We start from the raw sequence: 27,141 nt of genomic DNA, 5'->3' as shown, positions 1-27,141 counted from the left end.
AGAACTGATCCATGAATGCAGGAAAGTTGCAGGATATAAAATCAATGCACAGAAATCAATTGCATTCCTATACACCAACAATGAAGCAACAGAAAGAGAAATCAAGGAATTGATCCCATTTACAATTGCACCTAAAACCATAAAATACCTAGGAATAAAGCTAACCAAAGAGGTGAAAAATCTATACACCGAAAACTATAGAAAGCTTATGAAAGTAAGGAAGACACCAAAAACTGGAAAAATATTCCATGCTCCTGCATAGGAAGAACAAATATTATTAAAATGTCAATACTACCCAAAGCAATCTACATATTCAAAGCAATCCCTATGAAATAACACCAGCATTCTTCATAGAGCAAGAACAAACAATCCTAAAATCTGTATGGAATCAGAAAAGACCCCGAATAGCCAAAGCAATCTTGGAAAAGAAAACCAAAATAGGAGGCATCACAATCCCAGTCTTCAAGGTGTATTACAAAGCTGGAATCATCAAGACACTATGGTACTGGCACAAGAACATTCAGGTCAGTGGAACAGAATAGAGAACCCAGAAATGGACCCACAAATGTATGGGTTTCCTGACAAAGCAAGAAAGGGGCACCTGGGTAGCTCAGTCAGCTAAGAGTCTGACTTCGGCTCAGGTCATGATCTCACAGTTTGTGGGTTCGAGCCCTGCGTCAGGCTCTGTGCTGACAGCTCAGAGCCTGGAGCCTGCTTCGAATTCTGTGTCTCCCTCTCTCTCTGCCTCTCCCCCACTCACACTCTGTCTATCTCTCAAAAATAAATAAATGTTCAAAAAATATTTTTTAAAAAAGCAGAAAAAAATATTCAATGGAATAAAGACAGCCTCTTCAGCAAATGGTGCTGGGAAAACTGGACAGCGACATGTAGAAAAATGAACCTGGACCACTTTCTTCAAACCACATACAAAAATAAACTCAAAACAGATGAAAGACCTAAATGTAAGACAGGAAGCAATCAAAATCCTTGAGAAAGCAGGCAAGAATCTCTTTGACCTTGGCCACCGCAACTTCTTAGTCAACACGTCTCCGGAGACAAGGGAAACAAAAGCAAAAATTAACTATTCGGACCTCATCAAAATAAAAAGCTTCTGCACAGCATGGGAAATAATCAGCAAAACTAAAAGGCAACTAATGCAATGGGAGAAGATATCTGCAAACAACATATCAGATAAACAGTATCCAAAATTTATAGAGAACTAATCAGACTCAACACCCCCCCTCCAATAACCCAGTGAAGAAATGGGCAAAAGAGATCAACAGACACTTCTCCAAAGAAGACATCCAGATGGCCAACAGACACATGAAATGATGCTCAATGTCACTCATCATCAGGGAAATACAAATCAAAACCACAATGAGATACCACCTCACACCCATCAGAATGGCTAACATTAACAACTCAGGCAACAACAGATGCTGGCGAGGATGCAGAGAAAGAGGATCTCTTTGGCACTGCTGTGGGAATGCAAACTGGTGTAGTCACTCTGGAAAACAGTATGGCGGTCCCTCAAAAAATTAAAAATAGAACTACCCTATGACCCAGCAATTGCACTACTAGGTATTTATCCAAGGGATACAGGTGTGTTGTTTTGAAGGGGCACATGCACCCCAATTTTTATAGCGGCACTATCAACAATAGCCAAAGTATGGAAAGAGCTCAAATGTTCATTGATGGATGAATGGATAAAGAAGATGGGGTATATACACACACGCACACACACACAATGGAGTATTACTCAGCAATCAAAAAGAATGAAATCTTGCCATTTACAATTATGTGGATGGAACTGGAGGGTATCATTCTAAGTGAAATTAGAGAAAGACAAATATGACTTCACTCATATGAGAAATTTAAGATACTAAACAGATGAATATAAGGGAAGAGAAGCAAAAATAATAAGAAAAAAACAGGAAGGGGGACAAAACATAAGAGACACTTAAATATGGAGAACAGAGGGTTACTGGAGGGGTGGATGGGCTAAATGGGGAAGAGGCATTAAGGAATCTACTCTTGAAATCACTGTTGCACTATATGCTAACTAACTTGCATGTAAATTAACAAAATCAATTAAAAATTAAAGTATTTGAATTTCTTGGATTATTACATATAACTTTTTTTTAATGTTTATTTTTTGAGAGAGTGCAAGTGGGAGAGGGGCAGAGAAAATGGAGGACAGAGGATCCAAAGTGGGCTCTGCACTGACAGCAGCAAGCCCAATGTGGGGCTCAAACTCAGGAACTCTGATATCATGGCCTGAGCTGAAGTCAGATACTCAACCAACTGAGCTACCAAGGCACCTCAGTATATATAACCTTTATTTAAATTAATAAACTTTGTTTTTTAGAGCAGCTTTAGGTTCATAGCTAAATTGAAAAACTTCAGAGCGTTCCCATATACTCCTCTACCCACATACAATCTCCCTATCAGCATCCAATACCACCATGGCACCACGGCATTTGTTACAATTGATGAATCAACATTGACTCATTATCATTACCCAAAGTCCATCGTTTACATTAGGATTCACTCTTGGTGTTGTACATTCTATGGTTTTTGACAAATGTACAATGACATGTATTCACCATGGCAGTGTCATACAAAATAGTTTTACTGCCTAAAAACCCTTAATGCTCCTCTTAGTCATCTCTCCCTTCCCACTAATTTCCAGCAACCACTGACCTAACTTTTTACTATCTCCATAGTTTTGACTTTTCCAGAATGTCATAATGTCACATTGTTGGAATCATAGAATAGGTAATCTCTTCAGATTGGCTTCTTTCCCTTAGTAATTAATATGCATTTAAGTTTCCTCTATGTCTTTTAAAGACTTGATTGCCCATCCACTTCCCTTCTCCTCTCTCTTTCTTTCTTTCTTCCTTTCTTTCTATAGCTCATTTCTTTTTAGCAATGAATAAAATTCCAGTGTCTGGATGTACCATAGTTTACTTATCCATTCACTTACTGATGATCATCTTAGTTGCTTCCACATTTTGGTACTTAGAAATAAAGCTGCTATAAACATCTTTGTACAGATTTTTGTGTGGACGTAAATTTTCAATTCATCTGGGTAAGTACTGAGGACCATGACTGCTAGATCTTATGGTAAGAATTTGTTTAGTTTTGTAAGAAACTGCTAAACTGCTTTCCAAAATGACTGTACCATTTTGCTTTCCCACCAGTAGTTAATGAGAGTTCCTTTTACTAGATATCCTCACCAGTATTTGGTGTAATCAGTACTAAAATCCAAATGTAGTAATATCTCTTCGTTGTTTTAATTTGCAATTTCCTAATGACATATGTTGTTGAAAATCTTTTCATATGCTTACTTGCCATCTATATACCTTTTTGGGTGAGGAATCTGTTTAGGTATTTTGCCACTTTATTTAAAGTTTATTTTTATTTATTTTGAAAGAGTGAGATAAAGAGCGAGAAAGAGGGAGAGAGAATCCCAAGCAGGCTGCACACTATCGGCACGTAGCCTGATGTAGGGCTCAAACTCACAAACTATGAGATCATGACCTGAGCCAAAATCAAGAGTCAGACACTTAACCCACTAAGGCACCCAGGTGCCCCAGATATTTTGCAATTTTTAAATTGGGTTGTTCATTTTCTTATTGTTGAGTTTTAAGAGTTCTTTGTATATTTTTGATTAACAGTCTTTTCTCATATTTGTCTTTTCCATATGTCTTCTCCCAGTCTGTGGCCTGTCTTTTTATTCTCTTGATGGGGTCTTTTACAGAGCAAAAATTTTTAATTTTAATAAAGTCTAGCTTAGCAATTATTTCTTTCGTGGATAGTGTCTTAGTACTGTATCTAAAAAGTCATTTCTCAAAGTCATGTAGGTTTTCTCTACTTTATCTTCTAGGAGTTTTATAGTTTCACATTTTACTTTTAGGTCTAGGATCCATTTTGAGTTAATTTCTGCTAAGGATGTAAGGTGTATATCTAGATTCATTTCTTTGCATCTGAATGTCCAGTTTTTCCAGCACCATTTGTTGAAAAGACTATCTTTGCTCCACTGAATTACTTTTGCTCCTTGTCAAAGATCAGCTGACTATATTAATGTGGCTCTCTTTCTGGGCTTTCAGTTTTGTTCCACTGACCTATTTGTCTATTCTTTTTACACTGTCCTGATTACTGTAGTTTGTACTAAGTCTTGAAGTCAGGTAGTGGCAGTACTCTGTTCTTCAATACTGAGTTGTCTATTTGCAGTCTTTTGCCTCTCCATATAAACTTCAATCACCTTATTAATATCTACAAAACACGTGTCTAGGATGTTGAATCTATTGACCAAGTTCATAAGAACTGACATCTTGACAGTATTGGCTCTAACTACAAATATGGAATATTCCTCCATTTATTTCTTTTATATTTCACCAAAACAGCATAGCACTGGCACAACAGACACATAGATCAACAGAACATAACAGAAAACCTAGAAATAAATGCACAACTATATGGTCAATTAATATTTGACAAAGCAGCAAAGAATATGCAATGGGAAAAAGAGTCTCTTCAACAAATGGTGCTGGGAAAACTGGACAGCAACATGCAAAAGAAAGAAACTGGACCACTTTCTTACATTATACACAAAAATAAACTCAAAATGGATTAAGGACCTAAATGTGAGATCTGATCACTTCAGCTTTACAATAGAACTTGAAGTCCGAAATTGTGATGCCTCCAGTTTTGCTTTTCTTTCCCAAGAATGCTTTGGTTAGTCAGGTCTTTTGTGGGTCCACACAAATTTTAGAACTGTTTGTTCTAGTTCTGTCAAAAATGCTACTGGTATTTTGATAGGGATTGAACTGAATGTATAGATTGCTCTGGGTAGTATAGACATTTTAACAATATTTGTTCTTCCAATCTCTGAGCATGGAATGTCTTTCTGTTTCTTTGTGTCTTCAATTTTTTTTCATCAGTGTTTTACAGTTTTAGAGTACAGGTCTTCCACCTCTTTGGTTAGGTTTATTCTTAGGTATCTTATTATTCTTGGTGCAATTGTAAATAAGATAGATTTTTTTAAGTATCCTCTATGCCCAAAATGGGGTTTGAACCCATGACCCCAAGATCAAGAGTCACATGCTTTCCCAACTGAGCCAGACAGGCACCCCATAAATGGGAGTTTTCTTAATTTCTCTTTCTGCTGCTTCATTTTTGGTGTATAGAAATGCAACATATATTTGTGCATTACTTTTGTGTCCTATGACTTTACTGAATTTATCAGTTCTCATAGTTTTTGGGTGGAGGTTTTTTTTTTTGGGGGGTATTCTATATATATAATATTATGTCATCCGCAAATAGTAAAGGTTTTACTAATTTGGATGATTTTCTCTTTCCTTTTCTTTCATTTTTTTCTCCTCTCCTCTCTCTTCTCTCTCTCCTTTTCTTTCTTTTTTTTTTTCTCTTCTCTCCTCTCTCTCTGATTGCTGAGGCTAGGACTTTCAGTACAATGATGAATATAAGTGTTGAGAGTGGACATCCTTGTTCTGTTCCTTACCTTAGAGGAAAAGCTCTCAGTTTTTCCCTATTAAGGACGATGTTAGCTGTGGGGGTTTCATATATGGTCTTATTATGTTGAGGTATGTTCCCTTTAAATTTACTTTGTTGAGGGGTTTTATCAGGAATGGATGTTGTACATTGTCAAATGCTTTTTTAAAATTTTTAATGTTTTATTTATTTCTGAGAGAGAGAGAGAGAGAGACACCATGAGCGGGAGGGGGGGTTGGGGGTCAGAGAGAGAGGGAGACACAGAATACGAAGCAGGCTCTAGGCTCTGAGCTAGCTGTCAGCAAAGAAACTGACGTGGGACTCAAACCCATGAACCGTGAGATCATGACTTGAGCTGAAGTTGGACGCTCAACAGACTGAGCCAACCAGGCACCCCTCAAATGCTTTTTCTCTATTGAAATGATATGGTTCTTATCCTTCTCATACTGATGTGATGTATCATGTTGATTGATTTGCAAATATTGAACCATCCCTTGCAACCCAGGAATTAATCCCACTTGATCGTGGTGAATGATATTTTTAATGTATTGTTGAATCCAGTTTGCTAGTATTTTGTTGAGGATTTTTGTATCTATGTTCATCAGAGATATTCAACTGTAGCTCTCTCTTTTAGTGGAGTCTTTATCCAGTTTTGGTATCAGGGTAATAATGGCTTCTTAGAATGAATTTGGGGTTTCCTCCTTTCTATTCTTTGGAATAGTTTGAGAAGAATAGGTATTAACTCTTCTTTAAATTTTTGGTAGAATTAGCCTATGAAGTCATTGGGTCCTGAACTTTTGTTTGTCGGGAGTTTTTTGATTACTGATTAAATTTCTTTGCTGGTTATCAAGTGTGCTCAAAATTTCTACTTCTTCCTGCTTCAGTTTTGGTAGGTTATATGTTTCTAGGAATTTATCTATTTCTTCTAGGTTGTCTAATTTGTTGGCATATAGTTTTTCATACTATTCTCTTGCGATTGTATTTCTGTGGTGTTGGTTGTTATTTCTCCTCTCTCTTTTGTGATTATTTGAGTTACTTCTCTTGATAAGTCTGGCTAGAGGTTTATCAATTTCCTTGTTTTTTTTTTCAAAGAACCAACTGATTTCACTGATCTTTTCTATTGGTTTTTGTTTTGTTTTTGTTTTCTATATCACTTATTTCTGCTCTAATCTTTATTAATTCCTTCCTTCTGCTGGTTTGGCTTTTCTTTGTTCTCTTTCTAACTCCTATAGGTGTAAGGTTGGGTTGTTTATTTCAGACTTTTCTTGCTTCTTGATGTAGGTCTGTATTGCTATAAACTTCCCTCTTAGAACCACTTCTGCTGCATCCCAAAGCTTTTGAACCATTGTGTGTTTACTTCGATTTGTTCCCACGTACTTTATTTCTTCCTTCATTTCCTGATTGATCATTCATTGTTTAGTAGCATGTTATTTAATCTGCATGTATTTGTGGTCTTTCCAGATATTTTTCTTATGGTTGACTTCTAGATTTGTAGTGTTGTGAGAAAAGATACATGGTATGACTCTGACCTTAGGGGTTAATATGTGATCTATTCTGGAGAATGTTTCATGTGCCCTTGAAAATATGTGTTTTCTGCTGTTTTAGGATGGAATGCTCTGAATATATCTGTTAAATCCATCTGTTCTGGTGTGTCATTCAAAGCCATTGTTTCCTTGTTGATTTTGTTTAGATGATCTGCCATTGATGTAGATGGGGTGTTAAAGTCCCCTACTATTATTGTATTATTACTGATTAGTTCCTTTATGTTTGTTATTAACTGTTTTATGTGTTTGGGTGCTCCTATGTTGGGTGCATAGATATTTACAACTGTTATATCTTCTTGTTGGATTGTCCTATTATTATAGTGTCCTTCGTCTTTTGTTATAGTCTTTGTTTTAAAGTCCATTTTATCTGATCTAAGTATTACTAATCCAGCTTCCTTTTGACATCCGTTTGCTTGATAGGTGTTTCTGCATCACCTCACTTTCAATGTGCAGGTGTCTTTAGATCTAAAAGGAGTCTCTTGTAGGCAGCATATAGATGGGTCTTGTTTTTTTATCCAATCTGTCACCCCAGGTCTTTTTTCCCCCGTTACCCTAGGTCTTTTGATTGGAGCATTAAGCCCATTTACATTCAAAATAATTACTAATATATATGTATTTATTGTCATTTTATTATTTGTTTTGTGGTTGTTTGAGGATTTTCTCTGATCCTTTGTCTTTCTCTTTCATAGCTTGCTGTTTTTCTTTAGTGATATATTTGGATTTCTTTTTGTTTATTCTTTGCATATTCATTACTGGATTTTTTTTTTTTTTAAACCATGAGAGACTCTTTTTTTTTTTTTAATATTTTTATTTATTTCTAGGAGAGAGAGAGAGACAGCATGAGCAGGGGAGGGTCAGAGAGAGAGGGAGTCACAGACTGAAACAGGCTCCAGGCTCTGAGCTGGCAGTCAGCACAGAGCCCGACGCGGGGCTCGAACCCACAAACCGCGAGATCATGACCTAAGCGAAAGTCGGATGCTTAACCGACTAAGCCACCCAGGCGCCCCCATTACTGGATTTTGATATATGGTTACTATTAGGCTTCTACATAACCTCTTCTGCATATAGAAGTCTGTATTAAGTTGATGGTTGTTTAAGTTTGAGCCTATTCTTTACTCCTCTCCTTCCCCACATTTTCGGTATATGGTGTCCTATTTTACATTCTTTTATTTTGTGAGTTCCTTGGGTTTTTAAAGAAGTATTCATATTTATTGTTTTGTTTATTATCTTTATAGTATCACTTTTGGTCCCTCCTTTCTACTAAAAGAATCTCCTTTAATATTTTGCAGGGTTAGGTTAGTGATCAACTCCTTTAATTTTTGTTTGTCTGGGAAACTATCTCTTCTTCTATCCTGAATGATAGTCTGGAAAGACAGAATTCTTGGCTGCACATTTTTCCTATTCAGCACTTTGAATATTATGCCACACCTTTCTGACTTTGAAAGTCTCTGCTGCAAAATCCCCTGCTAGCCTTATGGATTTTTCCTTGTAAGTTACTGTCTTCTTTGGTCTTGCTGCTTTAAAATTTATCTTTATCCCTATATTTTGCCAATTTAATTGCAATATGTCTTGGTGCAGATTTGTTTTGGCTGATTCTGATGGAAGTTGTCTGTGCCTCCTGGATGTGGGTATCTATTTCCTTTCTCAGATTAGAAAGTTTTCAGCTATTATTTCTTCAAATGAATTTTCTGCTCCTGTTTCTCTCTCTTCTTCTGGGACTGCTAGAATATGAGAATTATTATGTTTGATGAAGTCACTGAGTTCCCTAAGTATTCTCATTTTGTATAATTCTTTTTTCTCTCTTTTGTTCAGATTGATTACTTTCCATTACTAGGTCTTCTATGTCAATATTTTATTCCTGTTTCTTCCAGCCTGTTGTTCCATTCTTCAAATGTGTTTCTCATTTTATTTATTGAGCGCTTTATCTCTGCTATGTTATTCCTTATCTGTTTCAAGGGTCTCACTCATGTCTCCCACTCTTTTCTCAAGTCCAGTGAGTATCCTTATGGTCATTACTTTAAACTCTCTATTAGGCATGTTACTTATATCTGTCTTGCTTAGATCTCTGGCCATGGCCTTGTCCTGTTCTTTCACTGGGGATAAATTTCTGTCTTCTCATTTTGTCTAACTCTCTGTGCCTGTTTCTGTGTGTTAGGTAAGTCAGCTATGTCTCTTGTTCTTGAGGGTAATGGCCTTATGAAGAAGATGTCCTCTAGTGCCCTACTGAGTAGTGTCTCCTGTTCTCCAGGGCCTGGTGCTTCTGGGAGGGAATCCAATATGTACTGCATGTGCTGTTTTGTCCTGGCCACTTTATCCTTCAGGCCAGTCATTTGCAAAGGCCCTCTTTGCCTGTTGTGGATAGTGTTTGGTTGCGGGCCTGAATGTGGTGTGTTTTTAACTAGATGTGCTCTGGTCTGTGACAGAAGACTGCTGCCACAGCCTCCAGAACTGAGGCTCTGCAAAATTGCCAAGTTAGGAGACACGGTATGAACAGGGGTTTGGGCCAGTTCTCTGGGGAAGGGAGCCCATCATGCTGGGAATGCGGCAAGTATGAGTAGAAGGGGCAGTTCCACAAGAGTATGGGGGGCGGGGCTTGGTGTAGCAAGTTAGGTAGCATGTTTGGTGCTTCTCTGGTTCCCACACGTGGCTCTGTGTTTATGCTGAGGGGCAGGGGAAGGAAATGGCACCAGCCAGTTCCTTTGTTTCTAGAGGGGTATCTCCACTGACACTATCTCTCTGGGATATACTCTGAGAGGAATGAATAACCTCCACACTGTGTGACCCAGACACTCTTGGGATCATGGTTTCCATGCTGTATATCTGTAGGTTGTTTGCCTGCCTTCTCTCCAATAGCTGGGTTCTATCTGAGCCAAGCTCGCTGATCTTTAAAACTCCAGGCTTTAAGCCCCACTTGTTTCAAGAACTCATAAAATTGTCCCCTCTTACTTTCGAAGCCAAGTGCTAGCTATGGGGATTTGGTTTCCCTGTGTGCTCCCCTCTGTGAGTCACATGCTAACTGACTGAGCCACCCAGGCGCCCCTCTCCTAGCACTTCTATGTGTTCACCAACTCAGAAGCTCTCCAGACCTTGTCCTTTGGGTTTTTATGAAGACTTCATTATACAGTCACAATTGATTGAATCATTGGTCACTGGTGATTGAAGTCCATCTCCAGGCCTTCTTCATTCTCTAGAAGTCTGGGGGTGGGACTGAAAATTCCAATCCTCTAATCACCTGGTTGGCTTCACTGGTAACCAGTCCCCATCCTTGGGAGTTTTCCAAAAGTCACCTCATTAACATAAGAAAGAATACCTTTAGCTTCTCATCACTTAAGGAGTTCTAAGGATTTTGAAAGCTGTGAGACAAAAACCATGGATGAAGACTACGTATATATGAGAAATAGATATTTTGTCATCTGAATGATGAAAAAAAAAGTATATATGTTTAAAATTTTTTTTTAATTTAACTTTTTAAAAATTTAAATCCAAGTAAGTTAACATATAATATAGTGGCATCTGGGTGGCTCAATTGGTTAAGCATCTAACTTCGGCTCAGGTCATAATCTTGCGATCAGGGAGTTCGAGCCCCATGTCAGGCTCTGTGCTGACAGCCAGAGCCTGGAGCCTGCTTCGGAATCAGTGTCTCCCTCTCTCTCTGTCCCTCCCCCATTCATGTGCTCTCTTGCTTGCTCTCTCTCTCTCAAAAATAAACATTAAAAAAATTATAAAAAAACATAGTGTAGTAATGGTTTCAGAAGTAGAATATACATATGTATTTCTTATAAATCACAATATCACAGTAGGCTTTGCCCTACCAAACAGAAAGATAAACTGCAGAGTTGCAGTAATTAAAATACGCAGAAAGTAGGTCCAAATTATCTAGAAACTTAGTTTATGACACAGGTAGTTTTTCATATAATTGGGTATATCATTTGATAGTATTAAATGAGGTAACTAACATTTGAGAAGAGTTTTTCCTTTCAGCAAAATTCGAGACAATTGAAACATTAGACTATTAGAGTCGGCACAAATCTAAGAAGTCTGATAATATCCAGGTTGGCTACAGTAGAATAAAACAGGTATTCTCATACACAGTCTGTATAAGAATATATGTTATAACCTTTTGGAAGTATAATTTGGTGGCTATATCTCAATGGTTTTAGCTGCAAGCAACAAACAAAAAGCCCACAAACCTCTAATTTGACCACAAAAGGAGCTTATAAAGGATAATGGATAGTTCCTAGAATTCAGACAAGAGCCTGAAAACCAAGCTTGGAATCTACACAACCAAAATCTGGTGCTCCAAACCGTGTTGTACAACTGAATACCCCATTGTCACGGGTACTGGGCATGAACACCCCAGCTAGTATGGCCAGCAGCACAATGCTATACCATGCCACCAGCACCTTTATAATTGCTACAGGTCATTGCGGATGCCATCTCACCAAAATGGAGTCCACGGACCTTGCTGCTTCTCATCACCAGCTTCCAATTCAGAGTTTGGAGTAAGTACACCTGACTGGTGTATCTAGGTTCTAGGTCTAAGTTCTATGTGCAAAGTTGTCTGGGAATCGGATGGGGTATCTACCATTTCAGCTTCTTTAGTTAGAAACAGATTATATCTCCAAAGGTGGGAGTTCTGTAAACATAGTTCTGGGATTCAGATACTAGGATCCCACAAAGAATGACATAATGTCCTCGACAATGATATATATTAAAATTTTAAATACATACTACTCTTGAACTCCAAAATCCCACTGTAAGGAGTTTGTCCTACAAATGTATTCTTATGACCATGCAAGAGACTTCATTACATCATTGTCTGTAATAGCAAAATTAAAATCAGTAAGGGGATGGTCCAATAAATTATATATTTTTTAAATATTAGAACAGGCAGCTGATATTTATTGAATACTCATTATGTGTCAGGAATCATGTTATGCACTAGGAATACCACTGTAAGCAAAATGGGCAATGGTTTTAATGAGGTACTAATTTTTTTTTAAATGCCTAAAATACATTTAGTGATTTAAAAAATTAGTATGGCTCCATTGGGGAAAAAAGACATTTATGTATTTTTGTGTACACCCAGAAAAAAGCTTCTGGAACAATACACAAAAACTTAGTTGTCTCAGAGTGGCCATGGACAGGGGTGGTTTTTTTTTTTTTTCCTGAGGCCCTGAATTTTTTTTACCTGTATTTAAAAATTTAAAAGACTTTTTAGAATTTAAAATGGGGAAATTTTATTTTTCAAGTGATAGGATTATCTTAAAAAAAACAAAAAACAGAACCCATTGGAGAATCTAGGGTTTCCTTCTGGAGTGAGAAAAATGGTCTAAAAATAGTGGTGAGGGTCAAACAACTCAGGGAATTTTATGGGTGACTTTTACAGAAGGTATGGAATTATATCTTAATAAGGCTATTAATGGGGGTTGGAGGAAGTGATCTGCAGGCTTACATGGGAGCTCATCTTGATTTGAGATTCAAATTAGTGTGATATCTGATGTTTTAAATTCAAAATGTAAGTGAATTCTGCCTTTTACTCTAAGACATATCCATATTTTTAGTTCTAAAAAAAATCTTTAGTAACCTGGAAAAAAAATTAGCCCGGGATAGGTGCCATATTTATCCCTTGGCTCTCCCATCACATAAAATCATTTTGACATAACTGTAATAAAATTTAGCAGGAGAAAAGGATTCCTTAGAAAATCAGTAAAAGGAATGGTTTCCCCTTTAATAAATAGTTACGGAGCACCTAGTATGCTCAAGGCATTAAGCTAGTTGCTGGTGATATGGCTGTGTCCAACAGTGAACTTGTATTTGGAGGAAGGGATGGAGAAAGAGAAGACGATTTTTAAAAATATTTTTAAAGTACACGATAGGGGTTTAAAAAATAATTTTGGGGGCACCTGGGTGGCTCAGTCGGTTGAGCATCTGACTTTGGCTCAGGTCATGATCTCACAGTTCGTGGGTTCGAGGCCCGCGTCAGGCTCTGTGCTGACAGCTAGCTCAGAGTCTGGAGCCTGCTTCATATTGTGTATCTCTCTGACCCTCCTCTGCTCATGCTTGCTCGCTCTCTCAGAAATAAGTAAAATATTAAAAAATTTTTAAAAATTTTAAAATAATTTTGGGGGCACTTGTATGGCTCACTTGGTTAAGTGTCTGAGTCTTGGTTTTGGCTGGGGTCAGGATCTTGCGAGTTCAAGCCCCATGTCCGGCTCTGTGCTGACAGGGTGGAGCCTGCTTGAGATTTTCTCTCTCCCTCCCCCTTTCCTGCCCACTCCCGTTCTCTCATTCAAAATAAACAAACTTAAAAAAAATAATTTTTGGATTAAAAATAACTGCTATGGGTCTATTCTTCTAAAACCACATATATATATATATTTTTTTTTTTAATGTTTTATTTATTTCCAGGAGAGAGAGAGAGAGAGACAGGGGAGGGTCAGAGAGAGAGAGGGAGTCACAGACTCTGAAACAGGCTCCAGGCTCCGAGCTGGCAGTCAGCACAGAGCCCGACGCGGGGCTGGAACCCACGAACCGCGAGATCATGACCTAAGTGAAAGTCGGACGCTTAACCGACTAAGCCACCCAGGCGCCCCTAAAACCACATATTTAAAAGATAGAATTATATTTTGCAAGTTGGTTTTTTTAAATTTATCCATTTATTTGTAGCATCTCCAGAGGATGTGCCTTTGGAAATTTGCAAGTTCATCCCCAGGATTTTCTTTTTCTTTTTTTTTTTTTTTTAAGTTTTATTAATTATTATTAAAATTTTTTAAATGTTTATTTACTTTTGAGAGAAAGATAGCACGTGCACACACAAGTTGGGGAGGGGCAGAGAGAGAAAGGGAGACACACAATCTGAAGTATGCTCTAGGCTCTGAGCTGTCAGTCCTGAGCCAAAGGAGGGGCTCAAACTCATGAACTAGGAGATCATGACCTGAGCTGAAGTCAGATGCTTAACTAAGACACCCAGATGCCCCAACCCCAGGATTTTCAAGATTGAGACTAATGGTGGTAAACCTGTTCTACTAGTTAGCACCTGGCTGACCTTACCTCAGATTCTTCATCTATCAAATAGGGATAATAACTGTACCAAACTTACAGGACTGCAGTGAAGATTACATGAGCTGATCCATGCAAAGTACTTCATTAACATGGTGCCTCGCATAAGGCAAGCTATTCTTATTGTGTGAGGCTCACCATGACTGGCATGCTCAACCCTATGTGGCAACCGGTTACTCAATCAAAACACTAGCTCCATGATAAGAAATGTACAGGATTCAAAGTTATATTGATTGCCAAAAAGGAAACCCCATAAAATGAAAGTTAAACCATGTTTCTAATTAGGAAGGCAGTATTATAAAGATGTTAATTCTCTTTTAATTAACTTATAAATCTAATGTAGTAGTTTTGAGCCAGTGGCAATTTTGCCCTCCATTTATTTATTTGTTTATAAATAAATAAACAGGAGACACTTCGTAGTGTCTGGAGACATTTTTGGTTGTCACAAGTTGGGGGAAAGTTGGGGTGCTGCTGCTGGCTGGCATCTAGTGGGCAGAGACCAAAGATGCTGCTAAACATCCCACAGTGCACAGAACAGCCTCCCACAACAATTATCTGACCGAAAGGAACCCTAATCTAATGCAATCCTGGACAAAATGATTCTAAAATTCTTTTGGAGGACTATATGGGCACAATAACCAGGAAATCTTGGGAGAAAAACAAGGAAAGATAATTGATCTATTAGGTACCAAACAAATATGATCAAACCTCAAAAATAAAACAGTAAAGTTGTCATTGAAAATTGACCAATCAATGAAACACAAAAGAAATCCTCAGAAACAGACACAAGTGTATAAAATAATTTGGTGTTAATAATGTGTTTCAAAGACGTGGAAAAAAATAATTATTTGAAAAATGATTCCCAGACAATTGATTAATACTATATATTATAAACTCTAACATCTAGAATGTTTCCCCCCTGCATCTGCAATCAGGGTGCATCTAATAGTTGTTCTCACATTTCATGTGGTAGTTTCTTTTTTCCTGAAAAGCTGTTCTTAGGTTGACGGCAAGTCTTAGATTTGGTGCGATCTTAGAAATCTGGCAATACAGTATGTGGAAAACGGTAGGCCCATTTCATGCCATATAAAACATTTCAGGTGAATTAAAGATCTAAATGGTAAGAATGAGATGGTAAAAGAACAATAATAAGGAAATAAAAGGAAAGCAATCTCAGGACAGGACAGATCTTTTGAAACAGAAAACAGAAAAAAATCCCATAAAGATAAAAGATGCACAAATACATACACAAAAGTGTAAAACTTCATTAAGTAAAACACCACAAAGTACAGATTTCTAAATTTAGTATCCCAATTTTAAAAGTAGAAATCGTTTGGAGGTTGACAAAATGATTTTACAGTTATCTGACAGAATAAATATGCAAAACTAATAAAAAATATCTAAGAGCAATGAAGAGTTTCCTCTGCCTATTGTTAAAAATTTTAAATGTATGTTTATTTTAGAGAGACAGAGACAGACTGTGCACAGGGAAGGGCCAGAGGGACACAAAACCTGAAGCAGGCTCCAGGTCCTGAGTTGTCAGCACAGAGTCTGATGTGGGGCTGGAACTCAAGGACTCAAACTCATGAGCTGTGAGATCACGACCTGCGCCGAAGTCCAATGCTTAGCCTACTGAACCACCCAGGTGCGCCTCCTCTGCTTATTAAAATAGCATGTACCAAGGCCAGAAAAGAAAGCCCACAAATAGACACAAAGATATATAAAAGTTTACCATTTGATAAAGGTAGTATTTTAAACCACTGGGTAGAAAGGATAGAGAATTCAGTAAATTCAGTAAATAATGTTAGGACAACTAGCTAGCCATCTGGAAAGAAAAAGATTACTATTTTACCCTTTTTTGAAACTAATTCCAGGTGGGATTAATAAATGTAAAAAAATTTTTTATCATCTTAAGAGGAAAGGCTTTCTAAGGAAAAGAGTGACAGAACTGGCTACACAAAAATTGAAAACTTTTGTAAAGAACCAAAAGAAATAAAAAACTGGGGGGAAAATGTAAGGTATATAACACAGGGGACTGTATTAGTTTCCTAGCACAAATTACTGCAAACTAGCTTAAAACAACAGACATCTGTCATCTCACAGTTCTGGTGGCTTAAAAGTCAAAATCAATCTGTTTGCAGTGCCACGCTGCCTCAAAGCCTGCAGAGAATCTGTTCCATGACTTCCTTAGTTTCTGGTATCACCAGCAATCCTTGGTATTTCTTGATTTGCAGCTTCAGCTCCCATCTTTGTTTCTATTGTCACATGGTGTTCTTCCTCTGTCCTCATATCTTCTTATAAGGACACCAGTCATATTAGATTAATAAGGGCCCACCCTACTCTGTATGCCCTTATCTTCAATGCCTACATCTGCAATGACCCTATTTCCAAGTAAGGTCACATTGTATAGTGGTGGTTAGGACTTTAACTATCTTTGTGGAGAGCCCAATTCAAACCATACAAAGTCTTTAATATGTAAGGAAAATTTACAAATAATACCCCAATAGGAGAAGAACAGGTAATTCTCATGCACAAATGCACAGAATCTCTCTATCTAGATTATATGTATAATATATCTAATCACCCATAAATATGTTCAAGGTATCCAGCTCTACTACATGCTGAGCACCCTCTCTGATCTCCAACCTCACTAGCTGCTCCTCCTCCCCTTACCTTCCCCTGAGGTAGACACTGTGGTGTGCCCCCAGGGCTAGGTCTAGGATGCTCTTCTTCTTGCTGAGTCTTAGCCTAGATGATCTCATTCAGGTCAACGACTTATTATGACCTATGTGTCAATGACATCAAATCTGTGTCCCTAGTCAGAACTTCTCCACTGGCCTCAGTACAAACAACATATCTTGCATTTCCATTTGGCTATTCTATAAGCATCTTAATGTTTATCACCTTTAAAACAGAACTCTTGAATCTTTCCTCCAATCCTGTTTCTCTTCAAGTCTTCATTTCAATGGATGACACCAACATACATCTAGCTGCGCAGGCCAAAACCAGGGCATCATTCTTGATTCCCCCCTTTTTTTTCGTTGTCCACATCCAAGTTATCAGGACTCATTGATTCTACTTCCTAAATATCTTCCGGTATACCAAATCCTTTCGGTATCCCAGCCTATCTCAAACTACAATTAGTTTTGGTCTTAGACTACTGCAGCAACCTCTTAAACTGGTCTTCCTGATTCCATGATGGTCCTCTTACAGGAAGGTGGCTATACTTCTGGTTTGTTTGGGGAAGTTCTAGTTTTCACCTGTTGCTTGCCATCCCCTCCAGTTAGTACCTCCTTTCATTGCAAAAGGATTCCCATTTGGCTGATAAATTACATGGTCACCTTACCTTACAGTCTTATCTTCTCACAGTAGCTAAAACCACCTTCAAAATATGTAAATGAGATGTCATTTCATGAATGACAAGAACTCTTCAAAGATTTCTTATTACATAAGGATAAAACTGGTAATCCCTATCAAAATAACACCAGCATTCTTCACAGAGCTAGAACAAACAATCCTAAAATTTGTTTGGAATCAAAAAAGACCCTGAATAGCCAAGAGCAAGCTTGAAAAGGAAAACCAAAGCAGGAGGCATCACAATTCCTAGACTTCAAGCTGTATTACAAAGCCGTAATCATCAAGACAGTATGGTACTGGCACAAACACAGACATTCAGATCAATGGAACAGAATAGAGAACCCAGAAATGGACCCACAAACGTATGGCCAACTCATCTTTGACAAAGCAGGAAAGAATATTCAATGGAATAAAGACAGTCTCTTCAGCAAGTGGTGCTGTGAAAAATGGACAGCGACATGTAGAAAAATGAACCAAGACCACCTTCTTACACCATATACAAAAATAAACTCAAAATGGATAAAAGACCTAAATGTAAGACAGGAAGACATCAAAATCCTCAAGGAGAATGCAGGCAAAAAACTCTTTGACCTTGGCTGCAGCAACTTTTTACTCAACATGTCTCTGGAGGCAAGGGAAGCAAAAGCAAACTATTGGGACCTCATCAAAATAAAAAGCTTCTGCACAGCAAAGGAAATAATCAGCAAAACTAAAAGGCAACCGACGGAATGGGAGAAGATATTTGCAAATGACATAGCAGATAAAGGGTTAGTATCCAAAATCTGTAAGGAACTTATCAAACTCAACACCCAAAAAGCAAATAATCCAGTGAAGAAATGGGCAAAAGACATGGACAATTTTCCAAAGAAGACATCCAGATGGCCGACAGACACATGAAACCATACTCTACGTCACTCATCAATCATCAGGGAAATACAAATCAAAACCACAATGAGATACCACCTCACACCCATCAGAATGGCTTAACGTTAACAACTCAGGCAACAACAGATGTTGTCAAGGATGCAGAGAAAAAGGATCTCTTTGGCACTGCTGGTGGGAACGCAAATTGGTGTAGCCACTCTGGAAAACAGTATGGAGGTTCCTCAAAAAATTAAAAATAGAACTACCCTACGACCCAGCAATTGTACTACTAGGTATTTATCCAAGGGATACAGGTGTGCTGTTTTGAAGGGGCACATGCACCCCAATTTTTATAGTGGCACTATCAACAATAACCAAAGTATGGAAAGAGCCCAAACGTCCATTGACACATTAATGGATAAAGAAGATGTGTTGGGGCGCCTGGGTGGCTTAGTCGGTTAAGCGTCCGACTTTCGCTTGGGTCATGATCTCGCGGTTCGTGGGTTCGAGCCCCGCGTCGGGCTCTGTGCTGACTGCCAGCTCAGAGCCTGAAGCCTGTTTCAGTCTGGGACTCCCTCTCTCTCTGACCCTCCCCTGCTCACGCTGTCTGTCTGTCTCTCTCTCTCTCCCTCCTAGAAATAAAAAAAAAAAAAAAACAAAAAAAAACATTAAAAAAAAAAAAAAGAAGATGTGGTACATGTATACAATGGAGTATTACATAAGGATAAAATTGGAACTCCTTATTGTGGTCTATAAGATCCACCTACTTTTCATCTCTTAGGACTTCTACTTCTCATCTAGCCCAGCTACTTCTCATCTCTTAGGACTCTGTCTTCCATTCATACCTTTCAGCCCCACTGGCCTTTCAATTCTTCCAATTAGTCATGCCATTTCCACTTCCAAGTCTTTGTTTTTGTCACACCTGTTGCTGCTACCTTATTCCCTTAGATCTTCTCGTAACAAATCTATTGTCATTTTTTTCTCAGATCAAACATTAACTCTTCAGAGAGAAGCCTTCTTTGAAAACACAATCTAATGTTCCCAAGTCCACCCAAGTTACTATTACATTGCTCACTTATTTCTCGGTTGTTTATTACTTATATTTCCCCAACAGAATGTCAGCTCATTGTTAACTTGTTTACTTATGGTCCCTAGGGTCTGAGTATGTGCTCAATAAGTATTTATTGAAAGAATGAATCACAACCAAAGAAAAAAATAAAAGCCATGACAGCTCATAGAATTTGGTTACCAAATCAGGAAAGACCAAAAGAACAAAAATGCCTATTTTTCTTTTCTAACACTCTGTATATCATCTGACATTACATTTATGTGACTGTTTATTGTTTGTCTCTCCCTGACTAAAATAGAACCTCCACAAGGGCAGGGACTTGTTCATAGCTGTATTCTTAGCACCTACAAGTGCCTTGCATATGATAGGTGTTCAGTAACTATTTACCAAACAAATGGACAATATCTAGGGGTGACTGAATGGTGGAGAAAAGGGTATGGTGAGAATATAATTGGTGCACAATTTCTGTAGGAAATTTGGCAATATATATCAAAAGCTCTCAAAGGGGACATACCTTTTGACTTCACACTCTCACTTCTAAGAGGAACTCATCCTCAACAGAAGCAAATGAACAAGGGTACAAAGATGATTTATGGGGGACTTTACACTGGGTTGTTTATGACAGAGAAGATTTATAAATGTCAGCATGATATCCATTAATAGGAGATCACAAATAGTATTATAAATCTGTACAATGAAACATATTAAAATATTGGGGAAACATCTATTTATTGGTGCAGCAAAAGATAAAAAGTGTATTAAGAGAAAAAGGTGGGGCACCTGGGTGACTCAGTCAATTAAGCATCTGACTGTTGATTTTGGCTCAGGTATTATCTCATGGTTTGTGAGCTCAAGCCCCGTGTTGCTTTGGATTCTCTTCCTTAAATAATAAATAGAAAAAGGCAAGCTAAAAAAAAAAAAAAAAACCCACATGTATAGTGAAATTTCATTTTTGCAAAAACATGTATGGGGAAGACACGTGGGTATGTATGAATGCACACTAGCATTTACAGATAAAAGTCTGGATGGACATACTTCAAAATGTCAACACTGGTTATTTCTGCATGGTGAGATTAAGGGCAATTTTAATTTTCTTCTACATACATTTCTAAATTTCTTGTAATTAGGTCAACATTCTGCTTTTGTAAGTGGGCCACAAAAAGAAGTATTATGGAAAACACAGCCCCACTTCATAAACTTAATGAAGTCTAAAGCCCAGATTAAGAACCTGGGGTTCAGAAATGTCAGCTACAGTATTGGAGGATGGTTTTCCAATTTCCTGAATTAAGCAAGTTGTTTCCCTTCAGTCAATATTTGTATAAATAAATAAAAACCGGTTTCTTTTATTTCATTGCCTGCCAAGCTTGAGGTGGTCAGGCCTGGTTGAGAAATAACACAAAGTGTAGCAAAAGCTGTCATTTATGCTGGGCATTTTCCTTGTGTTGCCTCATTAAAAACTCCTAAGGGTCCTGTCAGGTAGGTATCAACGTTCTCAAGTGCAAAAGCCGAGAGAGGGGACAGAATATGCCAAAGCTCGCAATGCTGCTAGGCCTGCGATCCTGATTTGAACAGAGGGTCTCTCTGACCTCAGGGTCTTCAGAGGAAAGCTTGAGAAAAGCACTTTAGGCTTTAACCTTGCAAGTCTCTTAATGCGTCTTATCTTTTACAGGGTTATCCTAATGCCCCATTTAATTTGCAAGAACAATGAATGGTGGACAGCATGGAGTTTTTAAGGAAAATGGGAGTAAATATATGGAGAAGTGAGATTTACATTGGGTACTACTCTGTGCTGTTTGCCCTTCATTTCTCTTCAAAAGGCTCAAGATGAAAATGCTTGGTTGGGTGGTCACGGGGGAGGGGAGCAGTTTGAGAGAGAGAGAGAGAGAGAGAGTGTGTGTGTGTGTAGGGCCACAGGTGACACCAGACTGGGATAAGGATGCCATCTGTGCACTTAAAGAAGGGGACTGGATAAAGATGAGGGAAGATGGACAACACTGGGAGGAAAGGGGGCTCGAGGTGCAGCGGGAAAGAGGAAGGACTAGAAGGAAAGGCAGCTGTGAGTTATTCTGAGGTACTATTTCCTTTCACCTTTTTTCTCCCTCTTGTCTTTTCCTTGCTCATCTCAGTCACAATTAGGCGTTCAGCACTCTTTTCCACTCGGGTAATTACCAAATCTCTCCAGTCCTGACTTTTCTCCAGGACTCAACTCCTCCTGAGGTCCAAACTGAATGCAGCCTCCCTTCCACCTCAAGCCTGCTTCTACTTTTGTACTCGCTCACTCATCAAACATCCACGGAACTGCTCTTTCTCCTCGCTTCCTTCAACCATCCTTTGGTCCAACAAACATTTACTGTGGATCTAGGACCTACCCACCGCCACAGCAACGGGGATAGCTATTCACTTACCAGGTGGTTCACTTCTACCTTGAAAATCTGTCTGTCCATCTCATCTCAATTCTTTACTGAGATTTACTTAAAATCCTTCATGCTTGAACCCGGGCCTCACAGGACCACACGTTCATTGGCTTTGCATGACATTCATTCTGTAAGGACCGCTTGGCATTTAGCACTGCCCCTGGGACACAGAAGGCGCTGGCCGCGGCGGTTTAGGGACTACAAACTGGCTGGGATTGGAGAAGCTACAGATTTGCCTTGAAGGAGTATTTGCATATGAAGAAAGGTGTCCTCCTTAAGCTGGAGGTTACAGACCTATACAAATAGTACCAGCCAGAGAATTCTTTTATTTCTGGGGTGTGGCCATAGGAAGCTGGGAAGACTGCTGCAAGTCTGATGCCAAAGGTCTTCTGATAGAAAGGCTGCCCACCTCCCACCCCTTGAGGACTCAGTAGTCGCTTGTTGAATATAGCACCTTCTAGGAGAGGGACCACGGATGTTGTGTTCTCCACTGTATCCCCAGCGCTTAGCACATCTAGTCCACATTAGGGGTTCAGTAAACATCTGTGGAGGATTCTAGAAAGGCAGGGACCATAGATATTTCATTCGCCACCTCAGGACGAAGGACAAAGACTAAGGAGCCTGAAAGAAAAAGAGAGCAAGACGTTTCCCTCCCTATTCCTTTGGCGCTCGGTAAATGTTTGCTAAGCGAAAAAAGTCACCCTCCTGCACTACTCAAAACCGGGCCCCTCGCTCGGCTGCCAGGCCCTGGAGCGCGGCCACCATCTGGCTCAGGCCCGCGCTTCCCTCCCTCCCAGCCCGGGCTCCTGTTACCTCCCTGCACACATCTGTACCCACCACAGGCCCAACAATTACACGCTCCCGCGTCCCGGCCTCAAGATCACGGACTGCCCGCAGGCCCGCGTCCCCTCAGCCCCCCGCCCCCCACCCGCGCTCCGGGAAAGCCGGCGGCCGGGCCTCAGACCACCGCTTGCAGCCGGCTCCCGCAACCCCCGCCGCAGGCGCGCCAGGCCGCCGTCCATGTGCTCGGCCGCCGTCGCCAGCCCCGGCCTGCTGAAGGTGCAGCGCGGAGCCCGGGAGGCCCGGCGGCCGCGGCCCGGGCTCGTCGCGCTCCTCGGGACTGGAGAGGCCGGCCAGCGGCGAGGCGGGAAGCGGCTGCAGCTGTGAGGCGCCAGAAGGGCGGGAGGCGGCGGCACGGGGGGGGCACAGCGGGCCGAGTCAGGGGGTGCGAAGACGCGGAGCCCGAGCGGGGGCGGCGCTCCGGCCTCGGCGGGGCTTGGAGAGCGGCGGCTCGCTCACTCACCACGGTCCGGCGGGGCAGAGCGCCGGGGGTTCGGGACAGGGCCCGGCGGAGCCTCCGCGCCCTGCCCGAGCGGGCTCCCCCGGAGCTCTCGGAGCCGCTATCGTCCGAGATCACGATGAAGTCCTCCATGGCTGCGGGCCCCGGCCGAGGCGGCGCGTGGGCGGCCGGCAGCCCGGACGACGGCGGCGGCGGCGACTTCGGTTCCTGCTGCTGAGGCGGCGGCGGCGACGGCGACAACCGGAGCCATCACCCCGCCGGCCCCGCCCCTTCCCGCCCCGAGCCCCGCCCCCGCCGGCCCCGCCGGCCCCGCCGGCCGGCTCCGCCCCGCCCCCCCGGAGCCGGCCCCCCCCCCCCCCCCCCGGTGGCAAGCGGCTGGCAGCGGGTTGGTGAGAGCTCTGGGCCCTCGGGCGCTGAGCTTGGCGGAGAAACAAGTCTTCCCTTCCTGGGGAGGAAAAAAAAAGAGAGAGAAAATCAAGTCGCAGCCAGCTTGGGCCAGTGTTGCAGGAGGGGGTGGGAAACGCTGAGCCTGCGAGGGCTTCCCCAGCTGTTTCCAACTGACCGAAGTGTGAAGTGAGGTGTGAACAGGCCTCTGATAGAGCCAGAGTCCACTGACTGCCCAGGAGAGCGGCCCTTGAGGACCTGGCCTCCGACAGACCGGGTGGAGGGTCGTCCACTGACTGAGGGTAGGTGGCCTGTGGCTGAGGGGGCAGAGACCACCACTGCTCCCTTGTGCACAGGTATCTGGGATAAATGCCTAGAAGTGGAATTACTGGGTCAAAGGTGATGTTTCTGCTGTTTTGCTAAATGATGCCAGATCACTCCTAAGTTGTACCAACTGGCAGTTTCACCAACAATCTGTGTCACTCAGGAATTTGGACTGTGAGTTAGAAACTTAGGCAGTTGGTAGCAGAGTCAGAAACTTGGGGAAATGTACAAAAGAGGAACCATGAGGTGGCTCATGCCAGGAAAATTGAAATGTTGTGAATGAGCAAAGTTATAAAGATAAAAAAAAGACCCTGTAGAGTGAGAAGTGGTAGGTAGCTGGTCGGTTGTAGGGCAGGGACAAGTCAAGATAGGTAGGATCTGTGTTATGGTAAATGTTGGGTATTGACAAAATCCTGTTGCTTGTGCTCCAGCAACTTGGTAATATGTGTTGACGGATCCAATGGGAAAATGTATTTCTCAGAAGAAGGATTGGTTTCCAAAGGAAGGTTCTCAGGTGCTACCTGATAAGCACTGTCTAGTGCACTGAGTCTCAAACTTTAGTGAGCATCACGATCACCAAGAAGACTTGTTCAAACACAGATTGTCGGGTCCCATCCTGGAGTTTGTAATTCTGGGGCACGAGGTATGAGGCTCTGAATTTGTATTTCTGAAAAGTTCCCAGGTGTTGTTGAGGCTGCTGGTCTGGGGGACCACATGTTGAAAACCACTGGTCTGGTGGGCCAGGAGTCTCCCATTGCCAATTCATTTCAGAAGTTCCAGTCGAATGGCCAAAATCATCTCACGTGTGAGGGGATTCATTAAGTTGTCTTCACCAGATGCCATTAAACACTTGTTTTTTTTAAACTCCCTGCTTCTTGAAACACTGTCTTCTCTAAGCTTCTGTACCTCTCTGACCACTTCTTTTCAGTCTCCTTACATAACTCCTGCTCTTCTACTCACTCCTTGAATCTTGATGTTCCTCAGTGTTCCGACAGAGGCCACCTTCACACACTTCTCCCTATACAATGTCAACGTGGCCTTTTAAAGATAACTTTTATGTGGATGACTCCCACAGGCTTATCTCCAGCCTTGTTTTATATATGTATAAAAATATACATATATATAGTATATATATATATCAATATACATATATAGTATATATATATGTACAAATGTATATTGAATCTCATAGGCATCTCAAGTTGAATATGCTTAAAACTGAACCCCTATCTCCTCAAAAAAAAAAAAAAAAGCCCGCTTCTTCTTCTTCTCTGTTCCCTGTTTCTCTGAGTGGTGGTACTACCAGATTTCTATCTCTTCCACACCAACAAGTCCTGTCTCTTTTATCTCTGGAATATATTTTGCACCCATTTGCTTCTTTTGGCCTCCTCTATGATCATTCTAGATGAGCTAAGGTCACCTCTGGCCCATTCTACTGTAGTAGTCACCTATTTAGTCTTCCTGAATCTATTATTATTTTTTTTTATTAAAAAATTTTTTAATGTTTTATTTATTTCTAGGAGAGAGAGAGAGAGAGAGACAGCATGAGCAGGGGAGGGTCAGAGAGAGAGGGAGTCACAGACTCTGAAACAGGCTCCAGGCTCTGAGCTGGAAGTCAGCACAGAGCCCGACACGGGGCTCGAACCCACGAACCGCGAGATCATGACCTAAGCGAAAGTTAGACGCTTAACCAACTAAGCCACCCAGGTGCCCCCTTCCTGAATCTGTTATTGCCCTCTTTCATTCCTTTTTCCACATCCAAAGGGATCTTTCAGAGAGTGTATTCAAGCCCCCGTTAGTGGCTTCCTAATAACATTATGTCTTAAGCTGCCATATTAACAAGATACCATGGCCTGGGTTACTTAAACAATAGAAATTTATTTTCTCACAGTTCTAAAGGCTGGGAAGTCCAAGGTTCCAAGGTTCCTAAAGAAGCCTCTCTCTTTAGGTTGCAGATTTCTTTTTATATTGTCACATGGTCCTTCCCCAGTGGGTGTATGCTGGGAAAGAGAGAGAGAGAGAGAGAGGGAAGGAGGGAGGAAAGTAAAGAGAGAAGGAGAGGAAGGGGGGAAAGAGAGGAAGGGAGGGAGAGAGGGAAAAGGAGAGAGAGGCAGAAGAGAGATTTCTTCCTCCTATAAGGCCACTAATCCCAGCATGAGGGTCCCATCTGCAGGTCTAATCTAACCGTCATTACCTCTCAAAGGCCCTATCTCCAAATACCATCACATTGGGGGCTAGAGTTTTAACATGAATTTTGGGGGAACACAAATATAGCACTATAAACTTTTAAATATAAAGATAAAAACATTTTTGTAAATTATATAAATGTTATATTTATATATAGTAAATATATGATTTCACTGTAAGTAATCCACCCCCAAAAAAAGAAATGGAAAAAATTTTGAACTCTGTGATATGCATGTTATAGTGTTAAGGGATGAAGTGTACTGGTGTCTGAAAGTTATTTTGAAATACATCAGAAATAAAATAGATGAATGTATAGATGGATAAATATGCATACAGCAAATATAACAAAATGTTAACATTGTCAAATCTTTATGATACTTTAACTTTTATGTAAATTTGAATGTTTTCATATTGAGAAAAAAATTTAAAATTAAGAAAGTGAATTATGATTCTACCATGATTTTAAAAAGTTAAAAAAAAAAAAGAAGAGTGAAGATGATAATGAACCCTGTGTACCCATCATCCAGCTTCAAGAATGATCAATCTTGTTCCACTTATATTCTCATCCACTCTGTTACAATACAGTGACACTTTTGAAACAATACTGAACAAGGTAGACATGGTCTCTGGTTTATGGTGATTATACTCTGTGGAGAAGACAGACAATAAACTAGTAAATAATTATAAATTATGACAAGTATATAACCAGTTTGAACAAACTAAACTTGTGAGATATAAAAATAAAACAATTTTATTGTTTCTCCAGTAACCATCACCACTGTCTCTAGAAATCCTCTTGTTCTCTAGATAGTGAATTCTCTTAAAAATGTTCTATTCTGGGGGCACCTGTGTGGCTCAGTCGGTTAAGCAACTCTTGATTTCAGCTCCGGTCATAATCTCATGGTTCGTGACATCGAGCCCTGCATCAGGCTCTGTGCTGACAGTGAGGAGCCTGGTTGGGATTCTCTGTCTCTCTCTGCCCCTCCCCTGTACATGCTCTCTCTTTCTCTCAGAATAAATAAACATTGAAATATTTCTTTAAAAAATATCCTATTCTGGTCCCATTCCAAGTATCATGATTTAGGCTTGCCCATTTAAAATCTTTAATCTCATATTTAATCC

The 27,141-nt window shown here is 40.4% G+C and overlaps 1 protein-coding gene across 2 annotated transcripts in view; it reads right to left on the bottom strand.

Annotated features, from left to right (window-relative positions):
• The window catches only part of SIMC1 (SUMO interacting motifs containing 1), a 77,636-nt gene extending 54,314 nt beyond the window's left edge, over positions 1-23,322 (bottom strand). For both annotated transcript variants that reach the window (XM_039239810.1, XM_039239811.1), the window contains exon 1: positions 23,128-23,322. In XM_039239810.1, the coding sequence (XP_039095741.1) occupies positions 23,128-23,256 (129 nt within the window). In that variant the 5' untranslated portion in view covers positions 23,257-23,322. The remainder of the gene's footprint in view (positions 1-23,127) is intronic.
• Between the last annotated feature and the right edge of the window lie 3,819 nt (positions 23,323-27,141).

This window comes from Hyaena hyaena, unplaced genomic scaffold, assembly GCF_003009895.1.
Source record: "Hyaena hyaena isolate Hyena2069 unplaced genomic scaffold, ASM300989v1 scaffold_160, whole genome shotgun sequence".
NCBI classification, from domain to species: Eukaryota; Metazoa; Chordata; class Mammalia; order Carnivora; family Hyaenidae; genus Hyaena; species Hyaena hyaena.
The sequence above is the reverse complement of the archived record's forward strand: the minus strand, read 5'-3'. Positions and strand labels throughout refer to the sequence as shown.